This window comes from Camelus dromedarius, chromosome 3 (assembly GCF_036321535.1).
Source record: "Camelus dromedarius isolate mCamDro1 chromosome 3, mCamDro1.pat, whole genome shotgun sequence".
In the NCBI taxonomy this organism is placed as follows: Eukaryota; Metazoa; Chordata; class Mammalia; order Artiodactyla; family Camelidae; genus Camelus; species Camelus dromedarius.
Genome location: NC_087438.1, coordinates 52918332 through 52937397, shown reverse-complemented (window position 1 = coordinate 52937397; position 19066 = coordinate 52918332). Strand labels below are relative to the sequence as shown.

The 19066-nt window shown below is 36.5% G+C and overlaps 1 protein-coding gene across 4 annotated transcripts in view; it reads right to left on the bottom strand.

The window, feature by feature from the left end:
* TENT2 (terminal nucleotidyltransferase 2) overlaps positions 1–18944 on the bottom strand; it is a 56279-nt gene extending 37335 nt beyond the window's left edge. For 2 of the 4 annotated variants that reach the window (XM_010975039.3, XM_010975041.3), the window contains exons 1-5: positions 18617–18944; positions 18328–18396; positions 12476–12649; positions 12170–12259; positions 9992–10229 (exon numbers count right to left, since the gene is read on the bottom strand). In XM_010975039.3, the coding sequence (XP_010973341.1) occupies positions 9992–10229; positions 12170–12259; positions 12476–12612 (465 nt within the window). In that variant the 5' untranslated portion in view covers positions 12613–12649; positions 18328–18396; positions 18617–18944. The remainder of the gene's footprint in view (positions 1–9991; positions 10230–12169; positions 12260–12475; positions 12650–18327; positions 18397–18616) is intronic. The other 2 variants (XM_064481931.1, XM_010975040.3) reach the window with 2 other exon arrangements.
* Between the last annotated feature and the right edge of the window lie 122 nt (positions 18945–19066).

Below are 19066 nucleotides of genomic sequence, written 5' to 3'. Positions count from 1 at the left end.
GCACGGGGGGGGGGGGTGTGCTCAGCAACCTCCTAGGCAGGACTGAGACTTGTTTACAGCCGGAGGCAGACAGGATCTTTCTGCCCCCGCACCTCAGAGAACTTGCAGCACCAAGACAAACAAGGAGCTGAGATTTGGCCCCTAGCAGGGGTGGGGCTGTTTCACGGTCTTCCCCAAGCCCACCTACAGAGCGCCAACCCGAGGCAGAGAGGAGAGCTGCACAGAGCAGCGGAGGGACCAGTGCAGGGAGAGGGCGGGCGGCCACCTGCCTTCCTGGCAGGAACGCAGCACCTGACCATTGTGCTGGGAGGGGGCACGATCCGCCCACCTGCCTCACCCGAGCACAGCAACTGAGTGCAGCATCGGAAGGGGGAGTGACCTGCCTGCCCACTGGTGCCAGAGAGATATGAGCAATATGAAGAAGCAGAGGAACCACTCCCAATTAAAAGATCAAGAGAAATCCCCTGAAAGCACAATCAAGGAAATAGACACTGATGGCCTACTAGATCAAGATTTCAAAAAAGGAGTGATCAAAGTACTGAAGAAACTAAAAGAAATAGTGTTTAGAGATATAAAATATGTCAAAAATGAAATAGAAGCTATAAAGAAGAACCAAGTAGAATTAGTAAACTCATTTGCTGAGATCAGAGCTGACCTAAAGGATGTACAAAGCAGGTCCTATGGGATAATATAAAGCATGCCAATCTTCGCATAATAAGGGTTCCAGAAGGGGAAGAAAGAACAAAGGGGATTGAAATCATGACTGAAAACTTCCCAAACCTAAAGAAGGAATCAGATATCCAAGTACAGAAGGCTCAGAGGGTCCCAAACACGAAGAACTCAAACAGACCCACTCCAAGACATATCATAATCAAGATGGCCAGGGTCAAGAATAAAGAAGTGATCCTAAAGGCAGCAAGAGAAAAACAAAGAGTGAGTTACAAAGGAACAAGGCTCAGAGCTGATTTCTCTACACAAACACTACAGGTCAGAATGGAGTGGCAAGATATATTCAAAGTCCTGAATGAAAAAAAGATGCTGCCTAGGATACTCTATCCAGCAAGGCTACCCTTTAGAATAGAAGGAGAGATAAAGAACTTCACAGACAAGCAAAAACCAGAAGAGTTTAGCAACACTAAACCCATGGTAAAAGAAATATTGACAGGTCTACTTTAAATAGAAAAGAAGCAGGATGCTACAAAAATGAGAAACTCATAACTGGAAAGGTGATAACTACCATGAATTACAAATAGAATAAACACAAAATTGTAAAAGAAGACATCTAAATCATTAAGAGTGGGAGAGGGAAGCGAGGAAAGCCACTGTGGAAAACAGCATGGAGATTCCTCAAAAGACTAGGAATAGACTTATGACCCAGAAATCCCACTCCTGGGCATATATCCAGAAGGAACCTGACTTCAAAATGACACCTGCACCCCAAGGCTCATAGCAGCACTATTTACAATAGCCAAGACATGGAAACAGCCTAAATGTCCATCAACAGATGACTGGATAAAGTAGTAATATTTATATAATGGAATATTATTCAGCCACAAAAACCAACAACATAACGCCATTTGCAGCAACATGGATGTTCCTGGAGAATGTCATTCTAAGTGAAGTAAGCCAGAAAGAGAAAGAAAAATACCACATGAGATCACTTGTATGTGGAATCTTTAAAAAAAAAAAAAAGAATAAGAACATAAATACAAAACGGAAACAGACTTACAGACATAGAATACAAACTTGTGGTTGCCAAGGGGGCAGGGGGTGAGAAGGGACAGACTGGGATTTTAAAATGTAGAACAGATAAACAAGATTATATTGTATAGCACAGGGAAATATATACAAGATCTTGTGGTAGCTCACAGTGAAAAAAAATGTGACAATGAATATATGTATGTTCATGTATAACTGAAAAATTGTGCTCTACACTGGAATTTGACACAACATTGTAAAATGACTATTACCCAATAAAAAAATGTTAAAAAAAAAAAAAAAAAAAAAAAAGGATCCAAAGAGACATTGTTTCAAAGAAGACATACAAATGGCCAAGTACATGAAAAGCTGTTCAGCATTACTAAGCATCAGGAAAATGCAAATCAAATCCACAATGAGATACTACCCACAATTGTTAAGATGGCTATTACCAAAGAGTCAAAAGATATGTGTTAGCAAGAGTTTGGAGAGGAAAAAAAACCCTTATACACTGTTGGTAGGAATGTAAATTGGTACAACCATATTGGAAAGCAGCATGAAGCCTCCTTAAAAAATTAAAAATGTAACTACCATATGTTCCAGCAATCCCACTTCTGGGTATAAATACCAAAGGAAAAAATTTCTATCTCAACAAGGTATCTGCACTCCCATTTCCCATTGCAGCATTATTCACAGTAGCCAAGAGATGGAAACAACCTAACTGTCCACTGACAGATGAATGGATAAAGAAAATGTGGGGGTTTTGTGCGTGTGTGTGTGTGTGTGTGTGTGTGTGTGTACATATACAATGGAATATTATTTGGCTTTAAAAAAGGAAATCCTGCCATTTGTGACATGGATGAAGCTAGAAAACATTATGCTAAATGAAATAAGCTAGACACAGAAAGACAAATACTACATAATCCCACTTACATGTGGAATCTAAAAAAGTAAGATTCATAGTAGTAGAGTGTGGAACGGTAGTTACTAAGTGCTGGGAACAGAATGAGGGAAATGGGGGAATGCTAAAGGGGACAAACTTTCAATAAGATGAATATGTTCTGGACACATAATGTATAATGTGGTGAATACAGTTAATAATGTATTGTATACTTGAAATTTGCTAAGAGAATTTTCATCACAAAAAACATGATAACCATGTGAGGTGATGAATATGTTAATTATCTTGATTATGGTACTCATTTCACAACATATATATACATCAAAACATCACACTGTATGCCTTAAATATATGCAGTTTTTGTCACTCATATCAATAAAACTAGAAGAAAAAAATTAGTAGGGAATGTGGGCATATACATATTTTAACTACTTGAAATTCAGTGAGCTAATAATTTATGAATATTTTATCCACCTTTTCAATTTCTTCTTTGTTCCTAAATAAGGTGGAATGTTGAAATTTTTAAAGACAGAGCCTCTGAGAAATCTGTAAGATAACTGTCCCCAAATTGTTCCTCCTAGGTGCCAAGAGGCTCCATAATTTGCTCCTTTCGTAAATTAAACATTACATAAGAAATCTTGAACAATTCATTCATAATCATCTTTTGATTTTATAACCAGTACCATGAAAACCTTAGCCTATCCTCATCTCAACTCAAAATTCAAAATCAATTACTTCAGTTCTCATAAATCTTCAAACTACCCAGAATTTCCACAGAATAGTTATAACAGGTGGAATTCAGGAGCCTGGAAAACTCTGATTCCCCTACAGCCTCTTTTTTGTCCAGGCAACCATGTATTCACCTAAAAGCTAGAGTGAAATAAAAGTTAAAATTCAGAGAAGTACTTCAGATTTTTGACATAAAGAGCTCTGTTTGTTAATATAGCAACTTGAAAAAACAGAGAAAATACTTTTAAATGGGGGAAAAACACTCAGAAGGGACTCATTTTCAAAAATTTAATTTTTCAGATTTCAAAACACAGAATTAACTTTCAAACTAATTAAAACTTTTACTAACAAAATATTTCCCTGGAACTTACTAAAGCAGCTGACTGATTTATTATTAAAAATAATTTATTATTAAAATAATAAATTCATTATTACCAATCTTAAGTGAGCCTTGCACACTACCCAGCAAATACTATTTCAGATCTTCCTCCACTCTGTTTCCCTGGGCAGCTTGATTTCCTGCACTCAGCGAACACTACGTCAAACTTTACCCACTATTCTTAAATCTCTGACATCTCACGTCAACCTCTCTACTCTCAGTGGATGACCCTCTGCATAGTAATTCAGAGAGAAAACAGGAAGAAGCCACTCAACTCTGGAAACACCATTAACCTTTCTACACCACATCTACAAACTTCCTTGTATCTACACCTATCCTCTCCTCCTACCCTTCAGTTCTGTAAAGCTTTCCCCTTACCTAAAGCCAGTCACTCCACTTACAGGCAGGATCCCCACACCCTTTCCATCTTCTAAGGAATCTTATTCATAATAGTACTTTTCTTTCCAGAGTAGTCAATCTCCTCTCTCTCTACTCAATCCTTCCCCTAAACATTTATAGGTTGTTAAAGTTTCTTCCACCTTAAAAACAAAAACAAAAACCCCTTTGTTCCAACTTCCCATCTCTGGCTCCCATCTTTCATAGCCAAACTTCCCAAAACAATCGTTCATATGCTTAGTTTCCATTTCTGTTTTCCCACTCCCTCCTCAACCTATTTCAGTCAGTCTTGGATCCAGGCTCTCCTCTCTCCCTGGACAATCACATCCATACTGTTGACTTCAGTTATGATCTATATGCCAATGACTACCAAATGCATACTTCAGGCCAATACCTTTCCTCTGAATTCCAAATCTATATACATTAAACTATCAACTTTAGGTATCTAATTTGATGTTACAAATGCATGTTTAAGGCAACATGTCCACAGAACTCATGAGACCCTTGTTCACCCTCCAATTCCTATTAAACACACATACTCATAAATCTTTTTCTGTCTCAGTGAATGGTACCACTATGCATCCAGCTGTAGAAGCCAGAAACTTGGGAATAATCTTCAATATCTTCTCTATCTAGTCCAGTGGTTCTCAACTAGAGGCAGTTCTGCCCCCCAGGGAATGTCTGTAGACATTTTTGGTTGTCATGACTGGAGACTAGTGGCATCCAGTGGGTTGAAGCCAGGAATACAGCCAGACATCCTAGGATGCAGAGGACAACCCCTCCACACCAAAGAAAGTTGGCCCAAAATGTCAATGGTGTAGAGGCTTAGATGACCTAATCTAATCCATCATCAAATCTTACAAATTCCACTTCCCCAATACAGCTTAACTCCATCAATTTTTCTTCATTTTAACTATCAGTGCTTCTTAATTCAAAGCACTATTATCTTTCATCTAGAATACAATAACTTTCCTACATCCATATTTGCCCAACTGCATAAAATGAAGTCAGAATAATTTAAACTCATCTTTCCTGCTTAAAAAGAAAAAAACCTGAATAGCTTGCCGTTGTTCTTAGGCTGAAGACCAAAATGACACAGAAGTCCTTGCATGATCTGCTGGCTGTCCCCACTGCTCCCACCACACTTCAGCCATTCTCCCCCTAATCAACCAAACTTTAACTGCCTTGGCCTCCTTTCAGTTCTTTGCACACACCATGCTTCTTTCTACATTAGGACCTTCAAACATGCTGTTCTTTCTAAGGCATTCTCTCCAGCCCAACCACGCTTTCACTAGTTAACTCCTACTTATCCTTCAGATCACAGCCCAAACATTATCTTGTCTAGACCATCCCTGAAACCTCAAACAAATTCTCCCAGCACTCTGCAATTTTCCTCTATGACATATATAAAACTGTGATTTGCCATGATTATTTTTAATGGCTCTTCCTCTGTATGTACACGGTAAAGAGACCATGTATATTTAGCACAACATTGTAGTAGCTAGCACTCACAAGTATTTGTTGGGGAAAAAAAAAAACCAGAATCTAATCTACTACAGGAGTTTCAATTGTCACTTTTATTGCAGGTGACTTCAGAATTCATATCTCTGGCTCCAGCCTTGCTTCTGAAATATACAACCAGTTCAGCTACAACACGTTTTTCTACAATATCAATTAGCTTACAGATGATTGGTAAATAGAGGAACAGTATCATCTGAATGTATTAGTTGGGTTTATTTGTATGTGGAGCTGAAATTATAGAAATGTAACTTTTACAAGAAAGAAAAAAAGCCCTCAGCTTAGCTGCTCACAGGCAGGAGTCCTTATAGATCTAAGACAATTAAAAATGAGCATCTGCATCCAGAGTTTCCACTCAATAACACACCCACAGCCTCACACAGCTCTCTGCTGGTGTATTTCCTTCTGAGTCTACCTTAACAGCAGCCTCACCGACTCAGAACTCCACTTTTAAGTGCCTTGTCTCAGTACCCTCCACAAGCCAGCATATCTCAACTCTGTATTATATACTTTTAATATCCCCTGCAGCAGCATCCAACCACGCTAAGCCATTTACCTGTTCTGTCCAAGACACTTCCTAAGGTATCGATTATTATTCTTGACAGTATTCCATTACAGAATTGTTTAGGTTCTGAGTACTATGCTCCAGCCCTGTTTTCCCAAAGTCCTATATTCTCAGCAAGTAATTTTCAGAACATGAGGTCTTTCAAGAGCACAAACGTTAGAGCAGTTTCCCACAGTTCCAAGTAACTCTTGACTAGTTCTTCAATATGCTTATATGCCCCAAATCTGAGTTCCTTATCTCTGTTAACAGTCCAGAATCAAATCATTAGTCATTGATGTCTGTCTGTCTCTCTCCCCTCTATATTCTGTCATTTCACACATCTATTAATTTTCCTTATGCATGGTCTCTCACATCTTTTCCACCACCATCCACCATAAGCTTCAGCACCTCTCATCTGAAAGAACTTAATAATTACTAGCCTTTAAGGTAAATCACCCATCTTCCAGGCCCTCCTTATTCCACACCAAACTCCACTATACTGCAAGAACTATCTTCCCCAAAATGCAAATCTAATTATGCTAGTCCTCTATTCAAAAACCTTCAATGGCATTCTTCTGTGCTTTCAAGGACTCAAACTACTGCTCCACTTTTATTTCATACTGAAACTCATTTTACAATGCGGCAGAGATAAACAGAGAGAAGTAAACCATACAAACCGCCAAGCACACTGCTGACAAAGAAAGACACTCAATAAATACTAGTTACTACTGTCACAGATTATCTGCAGTCTTAGTCAGTTCTAAGAATGTCATCTCCCTACCCTTGATTTTAAGCATGTTAAGTTCCTCCTCTTTATATTACTAGAGATGAGGGTCAAATCTTGGCTGTGTCACTTACTAGCTGTGACCTTGAGCAAGACATTTAGCTTTCTGAGCCTCAGTAAAATTAAGATAATATCCATGTCATGGGGTTGTTGAAAAGACTAAATGACATAGCATAGGTAGAATGCCTAGAAGAGAAGAGACATCAATAAATGTTAGTTTTCTTAAAAAGTGTTCACTTAAAGAATGAACACAGAACTAACTGCTTGCCTTCTTTCTCCCGCAACTAGATAAGTAGACAGCAGCACTCAAAGAAATTGGTTTAACAACAAAATTTTACCTTTATCCCTTGAGATAAGTGCTTATGCCACAAACATAAGGTTTAGGAGAATCTTTCCCTATGCAACTAAGCAAAGAGAAAGTTACTGATATGGAACCATACTTTACTAGATGATTTACATGACTAATATAAATCCTGTTATTAAATTTACTGAGACTCAATATATACCTAATCCATATGCAGAACTAGTATTTAGTTAGTTCTAACAGTTAACTATTACATCCATATAAATACATGCAAAAGCAGAGCTTCAATACTCATGCATAATCTTTTCCATAAAAAATGGTCCTACCTGCATACATATATCAAAAACCCCTCGTATAACAAAAGGTTGTTATATATTCATTCAAAGAATTAGCCTGATTTGATTTATACCGTGGGCTTTCACAATATAGTATTACTACCGTTTTTCTAAACTGATAAAGCAAAGAAAGCACAAAGAATTCAGCAGAAGGGGGAGGGGGAGAGCAATACCAAAACATCCCAAGTTAGTCTTTTTCCATTTACTTTGCTTTTTCCTCCCTCCCACTGATTTTGCCTAAATGCTTTCCTACTTGATAGTAAGAAGAAAATGACAATCTTTTTCATAAATAGTGCTGGGACAATTGAAAAAAGAGCAAAAACTGAAGCTGGAAATTAACTCAATATGGATCAAAGACCTAAAACTATAAAGCTCTTAGAATCACATAAAGGCATTAATTTTTGTGACTCTGGATTAGGTAATGGTTTCTTAGATACAACACCAAAAGCTCAAGCAACCAAAGAAAAACAAATAAACTGGACTTTTTTTTCATCAAAATGAAAAGCTTTTGTGCTTCAATGGACACCATCAAGAAAGTAAAAAGACAAACCACAGAATGAAAGAATATATTTGCGAATTATATATCTGACAGTCTAATATTCAGAACATATAAAGAACTCTCAGACTATAACAATAAAAAATAATAACATAATTTAAAAATGAGCAAAGGATCTGAATAGACAATTCACCAAAAAAGATACACAAATGGCTAACACACCAAATCAACATCATTAGTCATCAGAGAAATAAAAACCAAAATTACAATGAGATACCATTTGCAACCACCAGGATGGCTATAATCAAAAAGACAAACAATAACAAGTGTTGGTAAGGATGCAGAGAAATTAGAACACTCATACACTGCTGGCAGGAATGCAAAGTGGTGCAGCCACTTGGGCAATTCCTCAAAAAGTTATACAGAGAGCTACCACATAACCCAGCAATTTCACCACTAGGTATAGACCCAAGAGAAATGAAAACATGTCCACACAAAAACTTGTACACAGATATTCACAGCAGCATTATTCAGAATAGTCAAAAAAGTGGAAACAGCCCCAAAAAATCCATCAACTGCATAAATAAATCTATAAGTAAAATGTTATATCTATACAATGGAATTCTATTCAGCAATAAAAAGGAATAAAGGACTGAGAAATGCTATGACATCAAAGAATTTTGAAAACATGCTAAGTGAAAGAAGCAAGACCACATATTGTACGATTCCATTTATATGAAATTCCAGAATAGGCAAATCCATAAGATAATAAATCGATTAATGGTTTTTAGGGGCTGGGGAGAGGGGCAGGGATGAGAAAGGAACTGTTACTGAGTACAAGGTATCTTTTGGGGAAATAAAAATGTTCTGAAAGTGGGTAGTGGTAATTGCTGCACAATCTTGTGAATACAATAAAAACCACTAAATCATACACTTTAGAAGAGTGAATTTTATGATCCAGTTACGTGTCAATTAAAGAAAAATAGAATGACAGCAGAATAAATGGCACAACTAAGGAATAAAGTAAGTGTTCCTTTCTGATCCAACATTTTCTGTACACTTACTATGCTCCAGACCTACGCTGGTTGCCAGAAACCCGAAGATGAATAAAACAAAGTCACTAAACTCTCTTCAGGCTCATTCTCCTTAGCCTACACATGTCATATTTCTTGAGATAGAGCAGCCTTGAAAATGCAAAAACAGCAAATATAAGCCACAGACAATCCAAGAGAATGCAGATATTTACATGATAAACCCTGCTAATTACCTAGATTTTTTTTTTTTAGGTTTCACTAAATTTGGGGAGGGGGAAGAGCTATGCTTCTAGTACTGGTATTAAATAACTCATTGTTCCCCAAAGCTGATGTCATTTTCCAAGAATTACTATTTAAATAGCTTCATTTCATTTACTTGAAACTTTCTGTAAAAATAATGTTTCTGATAAATCTTTCTTGATCATATCACCTTGAAAGTATTATTTTCTCAGTGACTCCTGGGTTCTCTAGTTTTGATATTCAAAAACCTCATGACAAATACAAATATTCCCCCAAAAGATGATTTTTAACACTTTATCACAATATCCATATGAAAATTTGTTTTCTGTAATAAGAATAGATAATAACAGAATTCTCTAAACTAAGAAATCAAATGTTTTACACTCTAATTTCAGATTTTTATGAATCAGAGAAAATCTGATTTCCTGATATGAAAGCTGTATTTCCATAAAAGAACAGCTAACAAAAATCAAAGAATCAAATTAAGACAGAAAACTGTTGGACAGTACTTTAAACAGTGCAAAAAAGGTCATGGTCTACTTAATCCAAGGCATGAAGATATTTCTGATACTTTAAATACACTACTTATATTAACTTCTCAAAAGATAAAACTAAAATCTATATTATAATTACCTTATCTTTGGCCTCAGGCAGTGTGATTTCTCGAGGTTCTAAAAATGGTATTTCTTGAAAAGGTGGAACACATCTGACTACATCTGGTACATAGTGTGTATGAAACAATGGCGGCATTGAGTATCTTCTATCACCTGATAAAGGCACTATGTGGTTAACTATAGTTGGCTCTTGGTGGGGTGAGTGAAAACGTTGCCGTTTACCATCAAGTGGAAGATTTTTTTCATCACTTAATCTCCTGAAAACAAGCAAAATACCTTAGTGACTAAAGGTTAAATTTTCTGATAATAAATAGAAAACAATTTAAAACAGATGAAATATTGATCTTCTCAGCAAGGCCACATTATTAGCTCTAAATGAATCTTAAAATATTCATTTTCAGCACACAAGATGCCTTAGAAAACACCTTAGAAAAAAATGCGTAATAATAATGCATATTTTTAAAAAAACAAACCACATATATACATTAGGGTTGCTCTCCTGCATTTGAACTACCACAGTATTTCACATTGGCAGCAAAAACTTGATAGGAAAATTTCTATTGATAGAATCACTAACAATAAAAGATCCAAACTCTTAACATAAGGAGGGTAAGATTAGGTTAACTGAGTGCTATATATAAAAAAAGGTTCTTTGAGTCCACCTAAGTCAGTAGGTTTATCAGTAGGATAATTTTTTTTAACTCTACAATTTTATGGGTCATAGCCACCTGAAAGTTTTTTTTAAATACTCCTTTGGATTATATCAATTCCTCTCTCCATGACAGACCCACAAAATGACTGGAACTCCTACTCACAGGTAAAGGTAAATAGAGCTAAAAATGTAAGCATACATTTAACATTTTTAAACATAAAATTTAGAGCTTTATATGCTGGATATCTTCTACTGAGAATGTCAAATTTAGTTTTTAAAATACATATGTATAATTATGAACTAATGAAATTTATTTTCATTTGCGATTCACAAATGGATTATCAAGGCAATTTCTAAAAAAAATGAAAGTTTGAATAAAGTCAATACTTTAAGCATCATTATAAAGTTTTCCACAATGACACTTTGAAGAACAATTCACAGTGTTCTAAGTGAGGGATCTTCTAAGAGGGGATCCAGAACCAGACCACCAGGGTTCACATCCCAGCTATGCTACTTTTACCTCAATAACCAGGTCATTACTTCTGTGATCTTCAGCTTTCTCCTCAACAGAAGAGGGGCAACAGTACTTACCTCACAAAGTGTTGTGAGACTTAGTCAAACCAATACTTAAAACAATGCCTACTACACAGTGAGTGATCAATAATTCTCACTAATGTTATTTTTAATTGGACATAAAAGTTATGGAGTATTTGTACAGGCTTTAAATATCAATATCTTGAAAATATTGCCAAATCTTATTTTAATAATCACCCCCTAAAGTTCTATCATAATTATCCTGTGATACATCAATTTCTTTAAATTGGTTAAAATGAATTGGCTCCCAACTTCTCTACAGAAAGCTTTACATCATGTAGAAATTTTCACTATAATAATATTTATCATGGAGCCTTACCTGTGTAAGATAAATAAAATACGAAACTTTGCTAGAAAGGTGTTATAGACTGAATCATGTCCTCTCAAATACATGTTTAAGCCGTAAGCCCCAATGTGACTATATTTGGACACAGGGCATTTTAAAAAGTAATTAAATTACAATGGGATCATTAGGGTGGGCCCTAATCCAATATGACTAGTGTCCGCAGAAGAACAAATTGGGACACAGAAAACATAGAAGGATGACCATAAGAGGACACAGAGAGAAGGCAGCTAAAGAGGGAGGCCTCAGAGGAAACCAAATCTGCCAACACCTTGATCTTGGACTTACAGCCTCCAGAATTGTGAGAAAATAAATTTCTGTTGTTTAAGTCACTCAATCTGTTGTACTTCATTATGGCAGCCCTAGTAAACGGATACAGAAACCCATCTGATTTAGCTGAGAATCTCAATTAAAAAGTAGTTATCTAAAGAGCTATCCCTAAAATTTTTTAAACATTTATAAGTTTTAAAATTCTGTTACAGTACTGATCACACAGGTCCCAGAAAACAAAGTTTAGTGCATAGTATCCATTCAACTTTAATAAGATACACTGTTAAACAGTTCCCAGAAATCACATTTTTCTTTCAAACTAAGTAAGAAATACTTACTTCCTTCCTCGAAATAACGGGGAAGTTGAGGTCTGTATTGGACTGACATTTCCATATGTCAACTGCTGTAATGACACAGCTCTGGACAAGCTATCAAAAACAAAGAAAGAACAGCAGTAGTATACATTCTTTTTCCTTAAAAACAAAAGAAACTAATTTCAGAAAAACTAAATAGTTCACTGACCAAAAGAAAACAATACATGACGACATTTTCTCTAACTCCAAATGTTTCATATAAAAAGGATTTATGTCAAGCAGAAAATGAAACTTAAACAATGATATGGGCCAAAGTAACACCATACTTACTCTGTATTCTGAAAGTTGAACTGTGCATCTATAAGCTGCTGGTGTGAATAAAGGCTTGGTGACAGGGTGAAGAAGTTATTATGTTGTTGATGGTTCGGAGTGAAAGGCGGGCGACCCAAAATTGAGTTTGGGAACATGCTCTTGTTCACTAAAAGTGAACATGTATTCTTCTACCTAGAATAGTTTTAAAAGACAATTTATTATAGCTTAAAGACATTGAACTCTTTGGTAACCAGCATCTGTTATTTAATAAAGTTATCCAGTTATGAATTTCATTTGCAAAGTTATTTTTTAAAGTTTAAATAGTTCTTCTAAATCACACTATAGGTAACAAAAAAAACTTAATAATGAATTTTAAATCTACATTAACCATTTTATTCAAATGATAGTAAAATCTATGCAAGTTTCTAATTTTATGATAAATTTACCCTAATATCAATGAATCTTTTAGAAATCAAGTTAATACCTCTATACTCTGAAAATAAAAACAATCCACTTGAGAGACATTTAATTAAATCCCACAATTTCTTTATTCTCAGTCTAATTTATTATCAGTCTAATTTATTCAAAGGTATAAGCCATCATGACAACCTGATTTCCAGGATTTAGATGTCATAGACATGATCAAACAAGGTAAGGAATCTGTGTTGCCTAATAACTACTTATAAAAAATTCTGAGATTCCCCTCAAAGTCTAAACAACTTATAAAAAGAACTTCCAAAAAAAGAAGTCTTATTCCACAGGAATGGGGAAAATCTGTGTACAAAGCAATCAGAATCATTCACTGCCCTGGGCAGGAGACTAGATTCTTTGCAACAGCTGACCCCTAAAAGGCTAAATAGGGTAAGAAAACAAGTATTATGTATACAAAGTGAAAATAGGATCCCCAGCCTACAATCCCACTTTAGGCAATTTGAAAACTAACCTATGGAATAACGGAAGGAGAAACCATATAATACAGTAACCAAAGAACCTATAACATAGTAACAGTTTTTCAACCCCCCAAAAAGTTAAGCCTGCTAGCAATCTACAATGATGCCTTCTACTGAACTGCCACTCATGCATACAAGAAGCTTCCAAGTTAGATTTCTAGTTAGAAAACAGACATCCATGGATCACCAGAATTTTAAAAAGGCTTAGGAATAAATAGGAACAACACCTGGAACAAATGAAAACTGGAAAGAAAAAAAAATCCTCCATAATTAAGATAAGAAATGTGTTGTTTAAAAAGTAGAAAGGGCTGAAAGGACCCAAGGAGTATTAAGCACAGTTTAAAAATAGATATATATATACACACACACACACACACACACACACACAAATACATCAAGGCATATTACAGTGAAATTTCAGAATATCAGGTAAAAGAAGCTTATAAATATTACAGACAAAGAAAATGTTACAAACAAAGGGGTGGTAGTCAAAATGGCTTTGGACCTCTCAATAGCAACAGTAAAAACAAGAAGACAAGGAAGTCAATGCCTTTAAGGCTGTGAAGGAAATGCTTTCAAGCTAGAATTCTATACCCAGCTATACTATTGATGCAAAAGGAGATTAAAAACAGTTTTAGACATGTTAAGGTATCAAACAGAAAGAGAAAACCTGCAATCTAAGAAAAGGGAGCTCCAATATACAGCAGAAACAAAGTAACTTCCCCAAGATGATGATGAAGAGAAGCTGACAGCTTAAATTAGAGCACATAGATAGAGGGCTTCAAGAAGATATACAAGGAGGAAAAAAAATTAACTGGTAGAGGAATTCTGCTAACAGACCAGACATAAGTATAGAAACAGAAACACAGAAAGTTAAAAATAAATTACTAAACTACCAAAAAGAGTCTCAAAAGGTCACATAAAAAAGGAACTTAACAGTTACCTACTGGGTTCTTACAATAACATGAACATTGAAAATACTGATTCAAGCAGAAATTATAATATATTTATTATATATTATTTACTACACTATTTATAGATTACAGATATTATTATACTATATGTTACATATGTTTACATGTTTATATACATCACAATTTATGATGAGAGAGGGCACATAAAAGTGCTAAATCCTCATTTTCGGTATGTCAATCCAAAAAACGAGCTATAAAATTTTTTTTGTTTTTGTCTTGTTTTTTCGGAACAGAGGAAAATAACATTCAAGCAGCCAAAAGAAAAGGTAGTTGCCTCTGGGGACTGAGACCAGATGGCTGGTAAAACTAGAATAGGAGACAACAGGAGAGGAAAACGAGAAAGATCTGGCAAAAAACAAATAAATTACTCAAAAATTTTATTCCTTTTCAATCCTGTAAGATTAAAATTTCCTGGCTGGCCACAGTCAGATTCATCAGTTCAAGGTTCATAATAGATTGTACACAACAGTCTTGCACCACCATCAGATCTCATTCCAAATGCCTAACTCTAATTTGGACCAGAGACAAGGTGTTACCTCCATAAAACAAGAGTTTGTCAACTTTCTTCAGCAGACCTTTATCTCTTGTTACAAGAGATTGAAAAAAAAATCAACCCCATCATATCTGCTAAACTGTACTCTCTGATGTTCACTGCTCAGAGGAAATATCTTCAACCAACCAGGATTCCAGAGAATTCTTTATTAAAAGTACACTCAATAATTGTAGAATGCCAGACTTAAAGCTGTCAACTAATGTGTTCTCCCTTTGCCTGGGCTCACACTCTTTCTTAGCCTCCTTGACTCTGCTTCCCTGACCCAACTCCCCATAAACAATTACTGTTTCATAGGATTCATGAGACAATGACCTTAAATACAATTCATTATAATGAATTTTGCTTGATATTTAATTTTCTTGTAATACAGATACTATAGATCTGATCAAACAAGAGAAGGAATTTGTATTCATAAAAACTAGAATTAAAATACTCTACATTCAGATTTTAATTCATAGTTAAAATTCAAGATATTTTGTTTACACCTGTAAGTAATATGCTTGTGTCTTTTTCTGGACCCAAATAAAGTTCTATACACATGCATTCAGAGACCCAAAATGACTTAATAGCCCAGACCTCGCCTTATTTCCATTCCATTATGTGGACAGATTCAAACTTAAGAATAAGTCAAAAGATGTCTTGTGGCCCAGAGGTACTCTTCAAAGCGAAAGACCAAATACCCACAGCTTAAAAGCTGAGAGATTCCATACTCAAAAATTTTCTTTAGGGCAGGTATCTAGATCAGCCTATCTTAAATTCCAGATAAGCATAGATTTTGAAGTCCTTCCAAAACAATGTATCTATCACATTCTGTTCAGGATGAACCTTGGCCCTCAACTCTGGCTCTTAAGCAAGCCAGGCTTCTAAGTGGAGTGGATCATTCCCAAAGAGTTTAATGAAAAATGAGGTATCACCTCATGCCAGTCAGAATAGCCATCATTCAAAAGTCCACAAACAATAAATACTGGAGAGGCTGTGGAGAGAAGAGAACTCTCCTACATTGTTGGTGGGAATGTAGTTTGGTGCAGCCGTTATGGAAAACAGTATGGAAATTCCTCAAAAGACTAAAAATACACTTACCATATGATCCAGCAATCCCATTTTTGGGCATATATCCAGAGGAACCTTAGTTCAAAAAGATACATGCACCCCAATGTTCTTAGCAGCACTATGACAATAGCCAAGACATGGAAGCAACCTAAATGTCCATCAACAGATGACTAGATAAAAAAGCTGTGGTATATTTATACAATGGAATACTATTCAGCCACAAAAAATAATAAAATGCCATTTGCAGCAACATGGATGGACCTGGAGAATGTCATTCTAAGTGAAGTAAGCCAGAAAGAGAAAGAAAAATACCTTATGATATCACTTACATGTGGAATCTAAAAAAAAAAAAAATGAATTTACTTACAAAACAGAAAGAGCCTTACAGACATAGAAAACAAACTTAGGTTATCAGGAGGGGAAGGGAGTGGGAAGCGATAAATTGGGAGTTCGAGATTTGCAGATACTAACTAATATATAGAAAATAGATAAACAACAAGTTCATACTGTATAGCACAGGGAATATATTCAGTATCTTGTAGTAACTTACAGTGAAAAAGAATGTGAAAATGAATATATCTATGTTCATGTATGACTGAAGCATTATGCTGTACATCAGAAATTGACACATTATAAACTGACTATGCTTCAATAAAATATATATATATGTAAAAAGAGTTTAACCAATGACATGCAATACTCTCCAACATAGGTATCCTGCATGACCTTCTAGGGATAAGGAACTAAACCAAAAGCCCATGAATTTCAATTCCTCTTTCTAATACTTTTCCTAATACATTCCAACACTAATTCTGATGAAGATAAAAATGACACCAAAATAATAAACTATTATAAACAATATAAGGAATCACTTTTTAAACATAACAGAGTTTCCGAGAATAAAATCCAGGAAACCTTTTACCACACCAGGTACAAGGAGACCTCACAAAATTTTAAATCTTTTTGTTTATATTCTGAATGAAAGGCTTCTTCACTAAGTAGAGAATGATCTATAAAAAAACATTACTTCACATTAACCATGGTAGCAAGTCCAAGAAATTTTATGATAAATAAAATTCAGATATTGGTGCTATTCTATTTGTCTCAGTTTGAAAGTTATCAATTTCTCAACCTGTACCTGACTACAAAACAGAATAATCTACGTAAATTTTGAACTGTTTTAAAACTGTTGCATTGGTTCTTGCCTTAAGGAGAGGAATCTTCAGGACCACTTCTTGACTAAGGTTGCCCAGTGGGAAATTATACAGGTTTATTTGTAAATAAACATACATAAGACGAAGCTGTAATGGAGTAGTTTTACAAAGTTAATTCCTGGTGATATAGCATTTGGTCCTGAAACTTACAACCTGGAGTTTCTGTTCTCTCCTCCAAGGAATTAGAGAACACTCCAGGTTACATAATTCCTTCATCAGGATTCCCTGGAAAGTGGAATCTATCTAGTATAAAAAACCAGAACTGTAGTGGCTAAATTGACTTATCTGTCCACTTTGTTCAAATGCCTTTGATCCCCTAAGCTCACTTCTTTTCTCCACAATGAAAAAATCCAGCTCCTAAATCCTGCTCACCCCCTGTCAAATCATCCATAAATTTGGAAAAGACATTCTTTTTAATTAAGGATTAGAGGCTATGCAAGTGTTAAAAAATAATCTAGCCACATGATTCCAAACGGACATTTCTCAAATAACTGATAAATGGCCTATTTCACATGGAGCCTGTTAGGGGACATTTTCTGATCAGACAAAAATTGGGACTATCCACACCAACAAAGTAATGTTACTATTATTGGCTATTAATCAGTACATATTAAGAGACTTCTGTCTATTAATGACATGTTAAAAGCCTTGCGGTAATAAACCATACAATATGAGGGTATTTACAAAAGTAGTATGTTACCTGTAATACAAACACACAGACTTAGTGTTCAGTTATGATCTTTCCCCACAAAACCATATGCCACACATCTGTTAAGTTGCTAATTTAGCCTGAGTTTCAGTTTCTCTTCTTTGTTCGCCCTACTGGTATACTAATATAAACAAACAACTACTATTTAAAATAGTTGTTTAAAACCAAGAGCTGAGAGAGATCAAACAAGGCAGGAAATTTGGATAATCCAGAGTTGTGAGACACAAGCCCCTGTGTTCTGGCCTAGAAAGAAATGCAGAGCCTATCTACAAAGACTGAAAGCAGCAAAAACAAAGGGAGTTAACAATAACCGGAAAGAGTCCTAACCTGTGCATTTGCCTGTAAAGCGAAGAACTGAGGCAATTTCACAACGATTCAGTGAAAAGTCTTAAGTCGTAAATTGTTAATCCAGGTATTTACCTTAGTTCTTCACTACCCTTTGAAACACCATGCAGGGTCCCAAGACAATCTTCCTCTTTGGGTCCTAGACTGAGGACCGGGCGCGAGGAAGAGAAACGAGTGAAAAAGAGTTCCTAAGATTCTTCAGAAAGTACAGCAGCTTGGGGGGCTCCCATACGTCTCGGGTGTTTAAGAGATACTGCTGGCACCTCCCACCCAAAAACAGTGCAGTTTCAGTAAAAGTTCTCGGCGCCCCGTCCCCGACCCGCGCCTATGCGGTTGCTTCCCTCTCCAAAACCCCCTAACTCACAAGTGTCCTCGGGGACAGGCTGAGCAGGGCCTATCGGCACCGCCCGCCCAGGAGCTCCAAGGGCCGGGGCAGCGACGGCCCGGCGTGCTCGGTCCTAGCTTTCGCTCAAGCCAAAGGAGACAGTGGCTAGCGGAATGGCTAGGCCCGGGTCCGGATCCGGATTGTGAGCTAAGTCCCGGGCTCGGCGGCCAGGGAGGAGCGACACAAGAAAAGGCTGGGCCAGCAAGGGTGTGGGAGCTCGGGGGCGGTGGCAAGAGACGGAAGACCAAAAAGTCGCCGGAAAAAAAAGCGGCGTAGAAAGCCCTGTCAGAAACACCCGGAAGAACGACGTGACCCCGGATGGAAACAACGAGTAGGGAGAGAGAGAGAGGTCACACTTCCCGCAGCCGCCTCGCCCTCTCCTGCGAGCGCTTTGCTCGAGTGCGCAGGCGCGCGACTAGTTGGGGCTTG